Source organism: Sceloporus occidentalis, unplaced genomic scaffold (genome assembly GCF_023333645.1).
Source record: "Sceloporus occidentalis isolate IW3139 unplaced genomic scaffold, rSceOcc1.0.p SCAF_1, whole genome shotgun sequence".
NCBI classification, from domain to species: Eukaryota; Metazoa; Chordata; class Lepidosauria; order Squamata; family Phrynosomatidae; genus Sceloporus; species Sceloporus occidentalis.
In genome coordinates this window covers 147,102,435-147,121,048 of record NW_028316981.1, presented here as the reverse complement: position 1 = coordinate 147,121,048, position 18,614 = coordinate 147,102,435, and the positions used below count along the sequence as shown (strand labels likewise).

General features: G+C 39.4%; 1 protein-coding gene across 2 annotated transcripts in view; it reads right to left on the bottom strand.

Annotated features, from left to right (window-relative positions):
• The window catches only part of LOC149322369 (uncharacterized), a 34,844-nt gene extending 17,171 nt beyond the window's left edge, over nucleotides 1-17,673 (bottom strand). For both annotated transcript variants that reach the window (XM_089508097.1, XM_089508104.1), the window contains exons 1-3: nucleotides 17,570-17,673; nucleotides 15,040-15,257; nucleotides 6,323-6,537 (exon numbers count right to left, since the gene is read on the bottom strand). In XM_089508097.1, coding sequence (XP_089364223.1) covers nucleotides 6,323-6,537; nucleotides 15,040-15,182 — 358 coding nt within the window. In that variant the 5' untranslated portion in view covers nucleotides 15,183-15,257; nucleotides 17,570-17,673. The remainder of the gene's footprint in view (nucleotides 1-6,322; nucleotides 6,538-15,039; nucleotides 15,258-17,569) is intronic.
• Nucleotides 17,674-18,614: the final 941 nt, after the last annotated feature.

Below are 18,614 nucleotides of genomic sequence, written 5' to 3'. Positions count from 1 at the left end.
GGTAGGGGAAGGGTTAAGTCTTGTCAGCCACTGACGCCATGACAGAGATCAGCCCTTTGCCAGGTTGATGATGATGAGGATGATTATATTTAAACCACATAATTACAAATGAAACTTTTACATCATGTCTAGTTTTGACTGGAAGGAAGCATTTGCTCACTCACATTGCCTCCTCTCTCTCTCTTACTCTGAACTGCTGTCAGGCAACAAGTCCCTCCTAGAGAATCAGCTCCAAAGATTAGGCAAGTAAGTCTTACTGCAAGGCCTGTTTTCTTTCTGACACAGGATGCAGCTACTGGGTTTCCCTTTGCAAGGAGAAAGAAAAGGAAGATGGAGGGAGGTGGCAGCAACCAATAGGCAGGGAAGATTCTAGCTTTTTAGACTGGAAGAAAATATAGTAGTGGATGTGTAGTTATACTACACACACACACACACACACACACACACAAGCCCTTAGCTGGAACATTATCACATGAGCATTTCTACAGACTCCCATATCTGACAAGCAAGGTGAGGCAATTACTCCAAGCTGTTTTTCTTTATCCTCAGCTTTCTGGAGGCCTCCTCTATTCTGTCCCTGATGAAATAGCCATCCCTCAGTGCAAGGTGGGCATTGATTGACCCTCATAATACTGTCAAACTGCAACTCCTGGCAGTGTTTGCCAAAGATGAGAAACGCTTGGAGCTGCAGTCTAAATTTTCTACCACTGACCTCCACTCATTACATTTTGATGAATGACCCATCATGAAAAAAAGTATCCCAGGCATTCCCTTCACAAGAATGCTATGATAAAAGCCTAAATTCAATGGTTAATCTCACTTCATCAGTGGGAACCTGGTAAATCAGCACTCCATTGTTTCAGTTGATTTAATTTAGTTGGGACTTAACAAACTGGATTTAGGCCAAAGTCTTTCAGGTTAAACATTCATAAATTACCCACTGCTTGCCACTTATATATCTTTTCCAGATCTGTAAGTATATGTTAGAGGACTGTTGATTTGCCAAAGCTGTATATACTTAAGTAAGTTTGGATTTCCGCACGCACCCAAGGCAAGTTGTTTTGGGCTGAATTTCATCTCCTAATGGTTATCCTCTTACCATGTGGCTTTCACCACAAAACAAAATGCGTATGTTTCTCCACCCCTAGAAGTTCAGCTCCAAAACCCAGCAAAACAATTGAAATAGCTTCCTAAAGTCAGTACTGAAAATTATGCTCAGGGCACCATTGGATTTGATCAAATGTTCCATACTCATATTTTTTACCCTTGGGACCCCCCCCCCGTTTTTTTTACATCTACATGTGGACATTGCATCCCCCCTTGATGTAGCATATTAATAAAAATATTTTGTTTATTTAGTGTTCATATTTTCACCCGCGTATTCATGTATATTCATATTTTAACATATATATAAAGAAATAACATCATTCAAATTATTTTGTTTTATTTAAGTAGCTTCAATATTTAAGTCAAGGCATGTGTAAATTATACACACAAAATGTTTGGGAGGAGGATGAGGATGATGAGGAGGCAGAGGAGGATGAAGGATCAGAGCCTCCAAGTCTCAACTCTTGTGCCTGCCCTAGGGGTCTTGCCCCACCATTTGAGAGCCCCTGCTGTGCCTGAATGGTGACTTTGCTTACACATTTCTGAAATGTTAAGCAAACACGGCAAGAAATACATTGCTAGGATCTTTCATGGATACTTTTATTCCACCATTACCAATCTGATGTCCCAAGAGTCTGGCCTGAAGATGAAGGGAAAGGTTGCTTAAACCTGTCCTCTTTTCCCAAATCTAAATAATCTGTTCCCTGAAAGAGCTCTTACTTACTTGGGAGCAAAAATAGTAAATGTGATGGAAATTGCATGAATCACCAGCATCCTCAAGCTGGTGGCTTCCATGTCATAGAATCTCCTGTAATGAAGGTCGCCAAGGTGCTCCACCCTATCTCCCAAAAAGGTTCAGCAGCACCTTGGAAGACTCCAATAAAGTATGGACTGAAACATGGGGCAGAATCACTACCCTAATTGAGAAGGAAGCCACAGCTGTATGGTGAAGTTGCAAGACAATAAAATGAAACCATCCTACCAACAGATGTTCTTTGCCCAAGATTATCTCCCACTGCCATTTCTCTTCAAAATCAATCATCCAGCCCATCCAAAAAGCCAGTGTCTTTTTTGCTCTTTAGTTCTGATGAAAGCAATCCTTCTTGTTGGTAGCAGGGGAAGGGAAATGACTTGGAGTTTTCTATTTTTGGGGAGGAAGCAATGCCTTTCAGGAGTATGAAGCATTTAAAGAAGAAGAATAGTTTTGTCCAGATGTTTGAAATAATTTCCTTTTGCACAAACACAGTCTCATTTGATCAGATTCAGCCCCCCCCCCATTTACCCAGTACTGGTCTTCCCACTGGTTGCTTACAGAAAGGACAGCTTTACTTGGTGAAGAGGACATGAGCATTTCTAGACACAGTCTAGTGATATGCTGTGTGCAAATGGCAGAGCATATTGTCTTGTACAGCTGGGGATGGTTTTGCTTTTGATAGTGAAGACAAGGGCTGATATATATCCTTCCAAATAGCAGCATGAATACAGCACTAATCTGTGTTTTCACACACATGTTTGTGGGGGCTGTGCTTTTCTAACCAACCCACAAAATATGGGATCTGGCCAGGTGACTCACAGACTTGGAAGCAAAATTTAAGGCGATCTGTACTAAGACTTTAGTTAGGCAGAAGGGTGGGGAAAAAGGAGGGGGAGTTTGGCTTTTGCTTTCATGTTAATGCATTCTAATTATCTTTTATTTAAAAAAAAAAGAAAGTTTTTTTCTTCCTATCCTTTAGCAGTGAGACAGTGCTTTAAAAATGTTTGGGATATCAGAAAAACCAGTCAAGACAGACACTTTAGGTCTACACAGAACAGCCAGACTAGATCATTTTTTGTTGTGCTTCTGGCAGCAGGTGGAGACTTCTTTATTTCGACAGGCCTTTGGGGCTTGGCTGCTTGTGGGGAAAGGGATTTTAATCTTGTGCTGTATTGTCCACATTCCTGAGCTTTTTAACAGATATGTTTTAAAGTTGCATTTGGTTCCATTGTTTAATGTATTTTAACTTTGTGTGTGAGTGTTTACCTGTGTCCATTCTATTTTTTGTGAGCTGCCTTGAACAACACATTCTGAGCTGCCTTGAACAACACACCCTTATACACCCCATAAGACACTATAACGGCTGGATTTTTTTTTTAAAAAAAATGTTTACATAAACACAAACTTAAATTTTTTATTAACTACAGCATTCATTTATAACTTGAGCCCATAGAACCTAAGAGACTGGCACTGAACACATACCTGTCCAGTTAATTCACATGTCAAGATATGGGCCAAAAGCATTCGGAAACTAGGAAGAATCTCAGAAAGAACTCCTTTCCCCTCAAAGCTGTATGCTGAGATTCAGTACAAGTACTCTATGGATATTCTTTCTCTGTGTTCCTCAGTTAGTCATTTTATCAGGCAGTGTCCCTCTATTGGTATAGAGCTTGGTATGTGCTTAATTAGTTTGCTTTTATGTGCCTAGTAGACATTGGCAGCACACACAATTTTGTGTATGTGTGGATTAGATTTGAATATTGCTATTGAGACTTTTTGTAATTTATGCCTATGGCAGTTTATAAGAAATTCATATCACTGGAGACCACATTCTGCAAAATGAACCCAAATTGCTCTCTCTTTCTTTTGCAGCTGTGCATTCCTGAACTGAAAAGGGCAACTTGGTCCTAGTCAGTTCCTTAGCAATATGTTCGGCCTTTGCAATCTACTGAGGAGCTTGGCAGTCACAGGAAGCTGTCTGCCTGTTAGAACCATCTGTTGCTAACTCCATCCTGGGGTGAAATCCTACTGTTTTGTATTTCTAATATTTCAAATATTTGCCTGTTGGCTGCCATGAGGGTTTTGACTGAGCAAAGGCTGGCAATCTGGATGGGGAGTTTGCATTCCTGACTCCCAAATGGTTTGGGGAATGCTGTTCTGTGGCCACTGCCTGCCATTTCCTTGTTTTATAACCCTGCCGTCCGAGTGTTTTGCCAGGGCTTGGATTCAGGGGTGGAGAGGAGATTGCAATGTGGATGCCGTTTTATTCTTTTTAGGCCTGGGATAGATTCCACTCTGGGATTTGATTAACTTGTACACACAACATCATACCATGCATCTGGCTGCAAAGTGGCATGTTAAGGAGAAGAATACTGGGTCCAAAGTGTTCCTCTGCTTCTCTCCCTTTGCACAATGCTCAGTTTCAGTGGCTGCTGCTTTGGGCTACCGGGAGAAGGTGGGGGAAGGAGAGAGCAGGGCAACTCAAAGCACAATGATGTCATGCTGCATATTTTGTTCTGTTATTATAGGGAAGATGTGAGAAAGAGACATGCAGTGCACGTACTTCATAACAAGTTGGCCTAGCACAGATGTTGGGAATCTTTGGCTTGTATGCCTCCCTCAACTCTTTGCAAGCAAGAGGTGAGCGGAAGATGTTTGGTTTTTAGACAAGCTGTTATTTACCTCTGAAAGCAATAAAGTGTGAGCCTGGGTCTGAAACCAGAATCAGATTGTGGGATTCAGATCTTGATCTGAGATTGCATTGAGAATCCTGGATCCTTGCTCTATACCATGGTAAATTCATGTATGCCTTAGTCAATAAAGGATGCGGCCTGTTTTACCCATAACTTGGCAGCGTCATGGTTATTTCACTGTCTCCTCTCCACTCCTTTGGCCCTGCAGGGACATCTTTGTCTAATCTGTTCATATATATGTGCATTAGATGAACACTAATGACTACTACTTCTCCTGGACAAGATATTATAATGCTCATCTAATTAGCTTTTTCCCTTTAGCACCAGGCTCTTGGCACAGGTTTTGTCCTGGGGCTTATGCTCTTCAATATTTTTTCCAATGATTTAGATGATGGGGTGGAGGGAATCCTTATCAAATCTGCAGATGGCACAAAACTGAGAGGAATAGCTAACACTGAAAGACAGGAAAAGAATTCAAAAAGACTGTGATAAACTAGAAAATGGCTGAAATTGATAAAATGAAATTCAACAGAGACAAATGCAAAATTCTACATTTAGGACACAAAAACTAAATGCACAATTATAAGATATCTGGTTCAGCAGTACTACACGCATAAAGGAATTTTATATTATTGCTGATCTTAAGCTGAACATGAGCCAGCTGTGTGATGCTGCAGCAAAGAAGGCAAATGCTTTCTTCGCTTTCATTAATAGAAGTAAAGTTTGCAAGCTGAGGGAACTAACAGTCCCCCTATATTCTGGATTTTGGTTAGGACTCATCTCGAGTACTATATTCAGTTCTGAGCACTTCATTTTAAGAAGGATATAGACAAGAGGGTAGAACCAGGTCTAATAGTTTTAAGTTACAGGAAGGTAGATTTTGACTGAGCTTTAGAAGGAACATTTTTACAGTGATGTTTATCACACTATACTCTTATAGTGCTACTATTCCACTTTGACTGCTCTAGCTGCCTCCTGTTGCATTCTGGGATTTGCAGTTTTAAGGAGGGGTATTTAGAATTCTCAGGCAGAGTTCTCTGCCTGAGAATTCTAAATACCCCTCCTTAAAACTGCCAATACCGGAATGCAACAGGAGGCAGCTAGAGCAGTCAAAGTGGAATAGTAGCACTATAAGAGTATAGTGTGATAAACACCAGTGAGAGCAGGTCAGAGTGGAACCAATTGCCTGGTGATGTGGTGAGATCTCCTTCTCTACTTGTTTTCAGAAGGAGGGTAGACAACTACCTCCTGGGGATACTTTAGTGGGGAAACCTGCACTGAACAGAAGGATTTGACCTGATGGCCCACAGGGCCTCTTCCGACCCTGTGATTCTATGATAATATTTTCCTTAGTGTTGCTTAGTATCATATTTTTTAATCATAATAGTAGGATAGTTCTGCCCCACCCCACCCCCCATGACTAAACTAAATCATTGGTCCTATTGCATGAGGTCTCTGTTTCTTGCCTTTCCAGAGCATCCTTACTTGTTTTGACTACAGTGCCCAGAATCCCCCAGCCAGCAGAGCCATTGGTCATATGCCGACTGGCAGATTATGGGATTTGTAACATTTTCAAGACATGGGGTAGAACTGTCCCTCCAGCAACCTTAAGGCAACATTTTGATCAGAAAGACTGTCACCAATTCCCTTTCAGCATTCTCTCTTTAGACTAAACAATTTTTTGAATATATTTACAATATGGAAAGTGAGGCATCAATCCAGGGTGGGCCCATTTTCCCAGGGACATGTGCCAAAAATTCCTGCCTACCTTGTGGCTGTTGGTCCTTAGGCTTCATCTCGCTGTTCTTTGTACTTTCACTATTGTTACTCTTCTGTTTTGAAATCTCAACAGCCTTTTGCTCTGTACTTCTGAGAGGTTCGCTGGGATTGAAGAGCTGCCCATCCTCAAATATTGGCTGCTTGGCTGACACCCTCTTTTTTTTATTCTCGTTCCTTTCACCTCGAATATGACTCCGTGGGCTTCTAATCCAACAGGGGGAAAAAGTATATATGCTAAAGTTCCATGACTTTCTTATATTATTGAACTCTGTTCCAGAGAATCCTAGGATTCTTCAGAACAGCTCTGGTATTTCTTCGGCAGTAGATCCATAGTGTTGGGAAATCATTGAAAAATGGTTTGCCTGCCATCATGCATCTTCCCCTGCACTATGGAGCCCCAAAGGAGAAGGGAAAAGAGAGAGAACTTTGTTGTAATGAGTTGAGATTAGTAAACAATTACACTGTTACACTCATATCTCTACGTTACATTTCAAAGGCAATGTAATGTGTGGGAACAAAGTTAATGTGTTGATTCAATGAACCATGTTTTGTCCCTTTCCTCCCAAAGCTAAAGGGTATTTTAAAACTTCCTTAGAGACAGGAATTCTTAAATGTTTTGCATCATTCTCTTATCAAGACTATGGTGGGCTTTTTAAAAAAAGGAACAAGCAATGAGACCAAATAACCCAATACGTTGATTCATTAATGTTGCAGTTAGTAACATTGCATTGAATTCTTTTCTCACTTCACCTTTTAGTCAATGACTTGCCTCTGTGCTCTGTTACAGAACATGCTTTATGTCATGCCTTACCTGGAGGAGATCTTCTCCGATGAAGAAGGAATTAGAAGAGGCTGGCCTGGTTCATCCCAGGCAGCACCTGCAGATTTGGAGGAGGAGATGCAATCTCTGCCCCCGTCATACATTGACAGCCCAAATGTCAAGAACAGAAATGCCAGAAATGCTCTCTTTTGCTTTAAATATGCTAACTTTGCTTTAACTCAAACTATGCAGAGTTAATGAGGTCAGCTGTGCTAATATCCTGGTAGCTCTCTTGGAAGCATAGCAGGATGAACTCTTGTTAGTGCTTGGATGGTAGAGCACCAATGAATACCAGGTGCCTGTAGGCTGTATTTAAGAGGAAGAAATTGTCAAAACCACCTCTAAATACTCCTTGCCTAACAAATCCTTATGAAATGTATGGGGTTGCCATACGTCAACAGTTGACTTGAAGGCACACATATGTAAATAAGCTCAACCATTCTGGTGCTGCAGACAATAGAGCCAATGGTGTCTGTTGCTCTTGTGAGATTTCCTCGGTTTTTAGACTTGGCTTAGGAGTGTTTGCTTCATTTGAGTTTGCACTATTTGGATTAGATTCCTGTTTTTATGTTTACTGGTATCACTTCGGGACTGGCCTGATCTTCCCCTGGCCAGCCTTTGTGGGCTAGGGATGTACACCCTTTTGGTGTTTGCCTACTTGAAAACAGGACACTTTCAGATATTTCTGACCAGGCTCCATACTGAACCTGAGCATGCACTCTGGATCCCACTTTCATTCCTCTAGAATTTTCTCTTTGCATAGGGTTTCTATGATTGATGTGGATGAAAAGTGTGAAAACCACTGGCTTAGATCATTGAGCAAGAAATTAAATGAATTCAGCTGAATGGAAATGCTGGAAGAGGAGCAATTCAGCCACATAATGCATGAACTGAAGTGAAATAGTTTTTAAAGGGAAGGATTTTGTAAAACAAGCAGATTTTGGGAAAACAACAGGAACAGTGTGGCTTTTTCATTTTGCAATATCTTATTTGATGGGGCAAACCAAAAATTAACACTGCAGTCATAACAAAAATGCAACCACAGTAGCTGTTGGCTGTAATGAGGATAATATGAACTGTTTCATTCTCTTACAGCACCCAGCTGCCAAGAGAGTGAAATTTTGACCTACCACTTAAAACACCCAACAAAATTCACTACTCATTGGGTCAAGTACAGTGTCATCAGGAGAAGGAACCTAGTGAAGAAGGGCAACATTAATAGTACTTATGTGGATAGTGAACAAATCTCTTCAAACTCAAAGCCTCTGGAGTGATCTCTGATTCTGATTAGGGTATCAGCACTGACTCTGATTAGGGTATCAGCATTAATTATATCCATTCTGCAGTTTCACTAAAAGAAGAGTTACCCCCCCCTTTTTTTTTAGTGTTCTACATTTAAATAGTACCTTTTCCGGTGAAGTTAGGGATGCATGATGCCACTGAGTTTAGCTTCGTTGTAATAAACTATGCCTCCCTTAGAGGTTAGTTTGATCCCACACCAAAGTGGTCAGGTCTGAAGGAAGTCTGTGGTTTCCCTTGAGTACTTTGTGGTTTGAGCCTCTGCCAGGAGATTGGATAGGAGTAGTTTCCCTTCCTGTCACATGATTTAACCAAATTTATATAGGCTGGAAGAGACTATACAACAAGGAGTACAGAGTGAAGGAGGATATTTCTTCTGTACAGTCTTGGGTGCTAACTTCCTAAATGATCAGGAAATGTGACACAATGTTCACACCTGACTGCCTGAAAGTTAGAAAGATGATGTAGGTAAATCTGAGGGAACATGGAAGGCCACACATAGATGTAGGACTTGGGATGATAAGTCTATGAAGTGGAAGGAAACTAGGAACACTTGATATTTAATATGAATTTATTGTAGATTAGTGCAAAGGATGGAGAAAAATTGGGGTCTAAGTATGGACAGTTACATACAGTCAAATGGGTGTGGTGTAGTGGTTTGAGTGTTGGATTAGGACATTGGGAGACCAGGGTTCAAATCCCTGCTTGGCCGTGGAAACCCATTGGATGACCATGGGCAAGCTGCATTCTCTCAGTCTCAGAGGAAGTCAAGGGCAAGCCCCCTCTGAACAAATTCTGCTAAGAAAACACCATGATAGGTTCAATGTATGGTCATCATAAGCCAAAAATCACATGAAGGCACACAACTACAACAACAATGAAACAAACAGCAATTTCTAAGGCCAAATATGTAAAGAATGAATGCCTATTCATCTGCAGATGTTGGGATAAATGAGACCTGCATCCCATCTATAACCTCTGTGCTATTATTGCTTGCCAAAAGATTAAATTCAGATTTTGGAATATAGCAGATAATGATTCTGTATGAACATGGAATACACTAAGCTTCAGCTGGAGCATGGAAATACTGCCATAGCTCCTAAAAGTGTGGTCTTACATCTGTGTGGCTGTATTTAACAAATTGACGTATTCCCTTTTATGCAAAGTAATAGTATAACCAACATCTGATAATGAAGAATTTTACAGAAGGAGCAGCTTGTGCTTTATAAAGAATTCCATCTGTGGTTAATTTAAAAAATATTTTAGAAAGAAAGAGACTTGCTGTGAGCCAGTTGATAAATGCTTTGAATCTCAGAGACTTAAGTTAAATCCCAGTTCAGTTTTAAAATCACTCGATAATTTTAGACAAGCTGCAATTTTTCAGTTTCAGTTATCAATCCATCAAATGGGGATAGTAATGGTCTACCTTTGAGGCATGTTGCTGAGATGAATTATACAGGGACATAGAACACAGGGCTTTTTAACAGATAATAACTGTCACAGACAACACACGTAAAAATTAAAAGCTTTTGTCTTTCAGTCAGACCACTGCACTCTCAGCAGTATGAAACATAGGTCATTTATGTAACCTCAGTATGCCTTCTGTTTAGGGGTTTTAAGAAATGCTTATTGGTTTTGTTGGAGTTGTTTCTTTTAACATTTAGGGTTGTGGTTTTTCTTTTGTAATATATGATCTGAATTGTGGAACCTTTTTATCAAAGTTCATTCAAATCAAAAATCATTTTAATAATCTTAATATATGCAATCATCTTTTAAATTAGATTTGCTAAAGACTTTATAAGGATGTGGATATGCCTTATCAAACAGAATGACATACATGATGGAAAGCAGTGAATTCCTATATAGCACTTAGATATAAGGAATGAAAGATTACATTGCACATTTTATTTAACTGCTTTTCTTTCTGTTTCATTTTGCACTGATCTATATGTGAAAGCTATATGCTGAACTGGGTCTGTTGGATTAGAACAAAACTTGCAGAAATTCCAAAATATTTTCAGTCCATTGTTATTAAGAGGAAAAGAAGCCTAGTCTGCTTTGCTGATTGAGAAAGTTTTACTTCTTTCCCATGTGTATAGATCCTAGTCTGAGGTTGTACTGCAAATTCTGGCTCCTTGTCTTGTGTCATTGCATTCATTGTTTGCATTGCTTTGATCCATGCCTTGGATTGTGAAGAAATTATTTATAAAATCAAGTTGGCAGCACTAACCTGCACATTGAGCTGTAACATTTGTCAGCAACTTTTGTAACATCAGATTCTGTTCTTTTATGCTTCTTGCAACCAATATGTAAAAAGAGAGCCTGCTTTCCATGACAGGAATGTCTGCAAGGGAGATGTTTTTGGATGGTATGCAGGGGAGGGTTGCCCTCTTTCAAGTAGCACCAACTTCCTAATGTGTCAAATATGGGAGACTTATGCCCCCCCTTCAAATATTGTTGGACAGCAAGTCCCATCAGCCCCAGCCACGATTGGTCATGATGAGGAATGCTGGGAGTTGCAGCCCAGCAGCATCTGGAAGGCTATGTGTTCCCTCATCTCTATTATTGTTAAATTGTGGTTTATATTTTTGTGTTTTTTTATTTAATATGATTACCTTTTGCTTTATTTTGTAACAAATATAAGGTGTTGTGAGTCCTATTCCTGGAAGAGAGGCAGGATATGAATCTGTCAAACACAAACAAACAGACACAGAGGCCCTATGCCCGGAAAAGGAAAGCCTTTAGGTTTTATTCCCTTTGTGAGAAGTAGCTACTATTTGTTGCCATACTCAGGAAAGTATTTCTTTGCCACCAGTAAAGGGAAAGAGAATGGCTAGTCATCAACTAATGTGGCTTCCCATGAAGAAAGGGAGGGGGAGAAAGGTAATGGATTCCTCTCTGTGTTCAAATTATTTTTGAGGGTTTTGCCTGACCATGATGGACTTAATCCAAACTTCATGTGTTCATGAATGCTTTGGTGTCACCATTTTCTTAAAATGACCTTTCATTCTGTAAACAGATGGAGCTCTTTTCTCCTTGATACAACAGAATTCATGGGAAGGAACACAGAGCACTTAGAATGAACGACAAGCTTGGTTTATTGACACTACAGATGCAGAGTCTTAGCTGTTTTCACAGGGAGTTCACAGGGAGTTTCAACCAGTGTTTCATAAAGTGTTTGTTCCTTCATCTTGAGATGAAAGAACCTCTCAAGATGGAAGGAACAAACACTTTATGAAACACTGGTTAAAAACTCTGGCACAATAAATAGGTTATGTTACATCTTGGTTGAGCATTTTGATCATCCATTTGAAATTCTCCATCCAAGCCTGTGCATAGATTTTCCTCCCTACTTATCTGGTTTACTACTTTCTGTTTCTTTAAAATAAAGACTCTTCTATGAGTTAAGAATTTGAAAATATATTCTTAGCATATGTGCACTCTTTTTTATAAATAAATAAATAAATAAACAAATAACGTGATCTGCCGGTACAATATAGTCTGTATTTCTTCAAAATAGTTTGACTCAGTGGATCCTTTATGCGCTCCAGATATACTAAATACAAAGATGAATAAGGCCTGGTACAGATTAGGAGAAAATCCTCTGAATCGTGGCTGTAAGCAACTGCACAGCTGTGGCAACGATCCGCCCCCAAAAAGTAGCTCCGAAATGGAGCTCCTTCCCGCGATGCTGCCAAGATGCCATTTGCACCCTGGGGCGTCACAGTGATATCACGAGTGCACCAAGCTGTTTGAATGCAGTGCGCGCATGACATCATCGACATATGCACCATGTGGATGTCAGCACAAAGATGGCGCTGCGTGATAGGGTTCCAGAGTGTGCTGATGCTGTGCGCTCCGGAACCCTAGAATTGGTCCCAGGCCACCGCAAACTGGCAATCTGTACTGGGCCTAAATTCTGTTTAGCACAAATAGTGGCAATTTACCTGGCTACCACTGGAGACAGAATACAATGATCCCATATCTGTAGAGTACTCTTCAAATGCCAGTCACAAAAATTATAAGCCATTTTGGAAAAAGAAATGTGAAGTGATATGGGCTTGAATTCAGAGTGAAACTCCATTAGCACAATGAGTATTTTCTGGCTCCTGGATCTCTGCTATAGCAATCTGTGGGACATCTCACTCCAAGGGACCTTCTGGTGCTTGAAAATAATGGGTTAACTAGTCATTTGAATTTAAATCCTTGTTTGAACTGTTAGAAAGGGATGTTTTTAGTGTGTGTTTCTTTTTTCAAAAGAAACCTTCACAAGCTATAAAACATGGTCCTCCTATGTTTCGCTGAAAAGACTGTGATCAAAGGCCCTTGCTTGTAAATGACAGTTGTGCTTGTATAGGACACTGATGGCTCTGGAAATGCATGATACCTTTACAATCTTCTATTGATAAGAAGATAGATAGAACTAGGCAAGTATAAAAAATATAGAAAAGCGAGATATTCCTAAGCCCCCAGTTGATATTCTTGAGCCCCAGCTCAAAAGAGGCATCTTATAAAAGCAAAAATGATCACAAAGACTATGAGGCAAATGTGTCCTGGGTTTATCACAACCCTTGCAAAAACAACTAACCACAAAGTGGACGTATTATCCATCAGTGAAATGGTGGGCATACAAAATGGGCCCATGGTCTGATGAACTAATTATCATTTAGAATATAACATAATTAAGGAGATTTTGGCATTAGTAACGTCACTGAGACTGTTGGAGGGCAGGGAGTCAAATATGTTTTTAAAAAGTCTGATACATTTATTTTTGTGTTAACTCTAAGAATATCCTGTACACTTTCAGGTGTGATTGCAAGGTACCACCCATTGTCAGAACCTACCCAGTAATGTTTTCTAAGTACAGTACTTACAATACCTTAATTCACTGGTAATCAGTTTTATCTAGCTCCCTTTAACAAGCAATTGTTACTTTTATTCTAAACAAACTTGACATGATCTCTCCATGCTTCTCCAGGTTCCCAATCAATAACTGGATCAAATTAGTCAAAATAAGTAAAAGAAGGAAATAAAAACTTTCTTTTAGTCACTACTTGGTGACTCCAGCTTTAAATCCAACATCCCTTCCGAATAATGAAGGTAGAATTAAGCTAATAATAATAATAATAATTTATTTATTTATAGCCCGCCCAATCAGAAGGAATCTGGATGGGTTACAATGATAAAAATATAGAGAATGCAATAAGCTACATAATGATTGCCACCTAACAATGGCATGATTCCTTTCTTCTAGTGTAACTTTCACTTTTTATGTTATTTGGGTGTGTCCTCACTCTGTGGAAGAGGAAGAAGGTCATATGCTCAAAATTTTGGCCTGTGCAGCTCTATGATTGGATGGAATGAGACAAGCTAACTCTTAAGAGATGCACCAATAGAAAAATTTGACAAGGATTGTGGCAGGCTGTATAACTACCTGAAATCAGCATAAAATCTGCATGTTAAAGAGAACCCAGCCCTAGTAGTTCCTACCAAATTATGTTAAGCAACTAATCTAATCAAGTATAGGTATATGTAGGAATCTATAAGTTTTGATTTAGATATTTGATAATTGTGATGATTTTGTAATATGCTCAACAATATAGAAAATCCAGGAGGAAAAAAAGAAAAGAATAACTAGATCCAATGCACATATAAGATAGAGCTACTGTATGTAGAAAATTAGAGTGAGCTAAGTAAAAGGTATATTTATGACATTTATTTGAGACCCTACTGAAAACAGGAAGGAAGCAAAATGTTATGTCTAGAGTGATTGAATTATTGTAGATGTCTAAGGTTTCTAGATAGGAAATGATGCTGGTGTGTATAGGTGCAATTTGTGTCTATGTTTTTTCATTTGTTTGTTAGTCTGTTTGTATTTTCTCTCTTTTTTATTGTAGAGATGGTCTGAATGGTTTTTTTCCCTAATAAAAATTCAATTAAAAATTTTTTTGGCCTGTGCTCTGCCTCATGCTCCTTTGTAGGTACTGAGGCATCAGTTAATTGGATAGGGAGAGATATGTTTTACAGGCCAGTAGCATTTAGCATGCAGGTGCTTTTTAACAACTCTTTTACTGTTATCTTTCCCAGTTCTCAAAACTAAGTTACTTATAAAAAATTGCCACTATATAGCAATAGCCATAGCAAGTACATTTCTGTATCACATATCAGTGAATAACACTCTCTAAGTGGTTTACAACGTGTAAGCCAATGGCCCCCAACAAGCTGGGTACTCATTTTATCGACCTACAAAAGGATGGTAGGCTGAGTGGATCTTGGAGCTCTGCCTGGGATCAAACTGCAGTACTGACATTTAACCACTGTGCCACCAGGGCTCAGTAGTAATTAAGTACTTTTGGGAGACTCAGAAACATAGCCATGGCCTATTACTTGCAAGTAACAGCCTAAGTTCTGCCTTGAACAGTGTAAGATGGCATAAGATGGGCTGCAGCAAGACCAGAAACTGGAAGTGATTCATTAGGGCAATCTTTTGCCAGCAGAGATAGCTTTTCAACTCACACAAGACATCTCTGGATCCAGTTTCTCATAGAAGTGAAGTTTGAAAGAAATAACAATGAAGGAAAACTTACTTGGAATAGACTAGTGTTGATGGCTTTTTCAGGTGCCATCTGTTTTCCTGTTCCAGGGTGTCCATAAATTTTCTTTCTGATGCCCAAAGCCTAGCATTTCTGTTAGAGGAACCATCAACGATGAAGGTGTCTCGACCAAACATGATGTACTGGGCATTCACTGCAGTATTGTGATGGGCTCCCTAAGAACAGAGTAATGGAGACTTCACCAGTATTTCCTGTGGAGGTGAACATAAGAAGCATAGATAATTTAGGGGTCACTTCCTCTCTGCTGACCTTCCTATTCCCTATTTCTGAAACTAAGATTGGCTTGGATATATGAAATGGTTCCTTATTTGCCATTGAACTTACCTGCTCTGGGAGAATTAATAAGTCCACATCATGGTTCTGTTTTATTAATGAAGGCAAGTTAAATATAAAATGCAGGTGTTTAGCACCAATGTACCCATGAAATGTTAAGATAGGAGTGTAACTCTGCAAACAGGACTAGGAAATAGGTGCAAGAACTGTGTTATTTGGTAAAAACTGGTTTCAAAGGTTACTAAAGCTATGCCACATCAGCACTAGCAATGATACCAGTGCTACTATGCCATATCAGCACTTAGCAGTGCTGATATGTGATATTATTATGCTTCAGAATGTAGGACTAATTAAACCTGTGTGATGAATTTGTGCACGTATACAACTAATCAGTGCCTGACTTACCATGTTAAACAGTGACCCATCATGTTAAAGGTCAATTGTGTGATACTGAAGAATCTCCTGCTAGTTAGACATAAAAGTTAAATCTTATTCTTCCCCTCAGGAAACTATAAAGTTAACTATTACTAAGTACACAAACCCAAAGGTCAGGCACAGATGGTTAACCAGTCATGCTATGATTAATCAATTATCCTACATTTGTTACTTGTTTGTCTCTGTCTATAAATAGTTTTGGCACGGCAGTTTTTCTTTAGTACTACTTGGTGCTAAACTGTTCGCCTCAGCTGAATAAACCTGTGTTTGCTTTGGACCAGATTTGATCTCTCCTGACTATTCCTTCAATGGCTCCTCCCAAGAACCTAGGTCTCTAACATTAAGGGATATTATTATTATTTATTTATTTACTGTATTTATACCCCTCCCTTCTGTACATAAGAACATTTTCATAACACCGTATGACAATGCTGTTCTAATATTATATTTTCTAACTGTTTCATTGTTTTAAATTTTTGCTTTTAGCTCTTTCAATGAAAGTTGAGGGCTTTGTGTTTCTAAACAGAAGATTCTGATGGTGATAATGTTGAGAATAGCAAGAACATCTGATAAAGTCACTGGTGTTAGTCCCAATCTATGACAGAGCTAGCATTAGTCCTCATATAAAAGTATGTGTTCAAGGGTCATGTGTATCTGGACTAGCTGTTCTTGTTAAACTGAAGGCTTTCCTGTTCCATGGTGTTGTGATGAATGCTTAGCCTTTGCCTGTAGGCTAGAGGCCAAACATGGAAATAATAAGTTATAAATGATGTGATTACTTGAAATGAGATGCTTTTTGGGTAATGCAGGTGTAATGAAATCCCATTACAAAAATAATGTAATGAATAAGAGTGATGTTACTGTGTAGTAAGCAGTAAAAGTTTGCTTTTGCATTTGAAAGTTATTATTAAAGGGCATTTTAGAGATTTTTTTTTTACTGGAATTTTTAAATTTGTTTCTTGCTCTCTCAAAAAAATAATAATAGGAAAGCAATTAAATGTGTTACCTTTCCAATTCGAATAAGTAACAAGAATGGGTCTCCTCCCTCCCCCCCCAAAACTGTAATGAGAATCAGGAACAAATTATTTTTGAAAAGCAAATTACTTTCCATGCTCTGGCTAGAGAAGAGGGAGTTTCTGATTACTTGGTGCTTTTGGAAAATGATTGCTTATTTTGGTGGTTATTCATGAAATCTTCTAAACACGATTCTACTTTGGGTTTCAGGTACAGTACACATCAGGGCCTAATCTATCCAAAGTTATAAGAGTTCAGGATGGCACCTTCTTTAGTCACTCCTCAAAAACACAGGCCTGTTACAGACTGCCAAAATAAAGCTGCTTCGGGTCTCTTTGGAAGTATGCTATTTAAATGATGCATGGGTCCTAAGAGGCCGGAGGTTGCACCAAAGCCACAATCCAATCCTAAGCCCTGGAGTGCAGCTTTGGTGCAGCTTCCAGATTCTTAGGATGCATGCATCATTTAAACAGCCTACCTCCAAAGAGACCCGAAGCAGCTTTATTTTGGCAGTCTGTAACAGGCCACAGTCACCGACAAGGGTGGGCAAGTTGTGCCCTACAAATGTGGTTGGTTTGCACCTCCCACCAACTCTACTTCACATAGCCAGTAGTGAGTAATGATGGGAACTGTAGTCCAACAACATTTGAAGGGCCACAAGTTTGCCTACCCCTGTGCTAGATCTTTGGCCTCCAAAGTACTAGCCATTGTTGCCAGAAAAAGAGAGACATATTCTTTCTTTCCTGTTCCCTGTTTCTTCCCTCTCTCACATAGACCTCACCAGACTTTTTGGTGATGGTTGAATTCAGTTCAAAATCTCCACGGAAGCAAGCAAAATGACATGATGGTAATTAAGACAAAGCTATCAGTCTTCAACAGCTAAAAGAACCGGAGAACCTTCCTTCCGATGCATATGGCCTTGTGATTCTGAACCAACTGACGCTTCCTAGAACACCATGTCAAACCACTCAACAGAACCTTCCAGAACTTTCCCTTCCACCTTCTGTGATGTAGCCTGCTATATGCATTATAGTGTAGAGTATATGTTCTACGGTGATACCTTAATAATTGTGGATTATAGTGTGGGTTTATTAACATTAACAAAGTATTTTATCATTTCCCTCACTAGTTTGATCACATCCTCAACTGTAAGCACCCAATGTGCTGTTCTGTGTTGCATCTTACATACAGGTACCAGAATACACTTACATGCATCTCTCATCATGTTTGACAAATCCAGCACACATATCCTTTTCAATTGCTTCTTTAAATATTCAGAACTGAAGGTGCTGAGAAGAATTTATGAGCAGCATGTGTATTCTGTAAAATGGGATAAAATGTGATATATTTTTAGTTGGTGAGTGATGTTTGCTGCTGAGCAGTATTAGTGACTGTATTGCTAGCAAGCGAAAGAAAAGTTGGCCTTCATTCCAAAGGAAAATGATAGATATTGCTCTTGAAACAGGAGAAATGTGGAGTACTTGAAAGGGATATGGCTGTGGAAGCTAGTACCTATTATTCTAGCCATTATATGTTGGATTTCTACTTGCCACCTGGCTTTTAATGCTCTTGGCAACATTCACAACAGTATGGTAACCTCTGTTTGCCAAAAACCCCAGACTCTGGGGAATACAAATTGGAAATTTTAGGCAGGTACACAGAGTGGGCATTCACCTAGAAAAATGAGCTGTATTTATGTAGCAGATACACAGACACACACACCTTCCTAACATTTAGGCCATTAAGATGATTAACAAACACATCTAAATGAAGTTATTTATTATCTCAGCAGGGTCAGGTTTTCTGTCTCTCCTTGAACAAAGGAA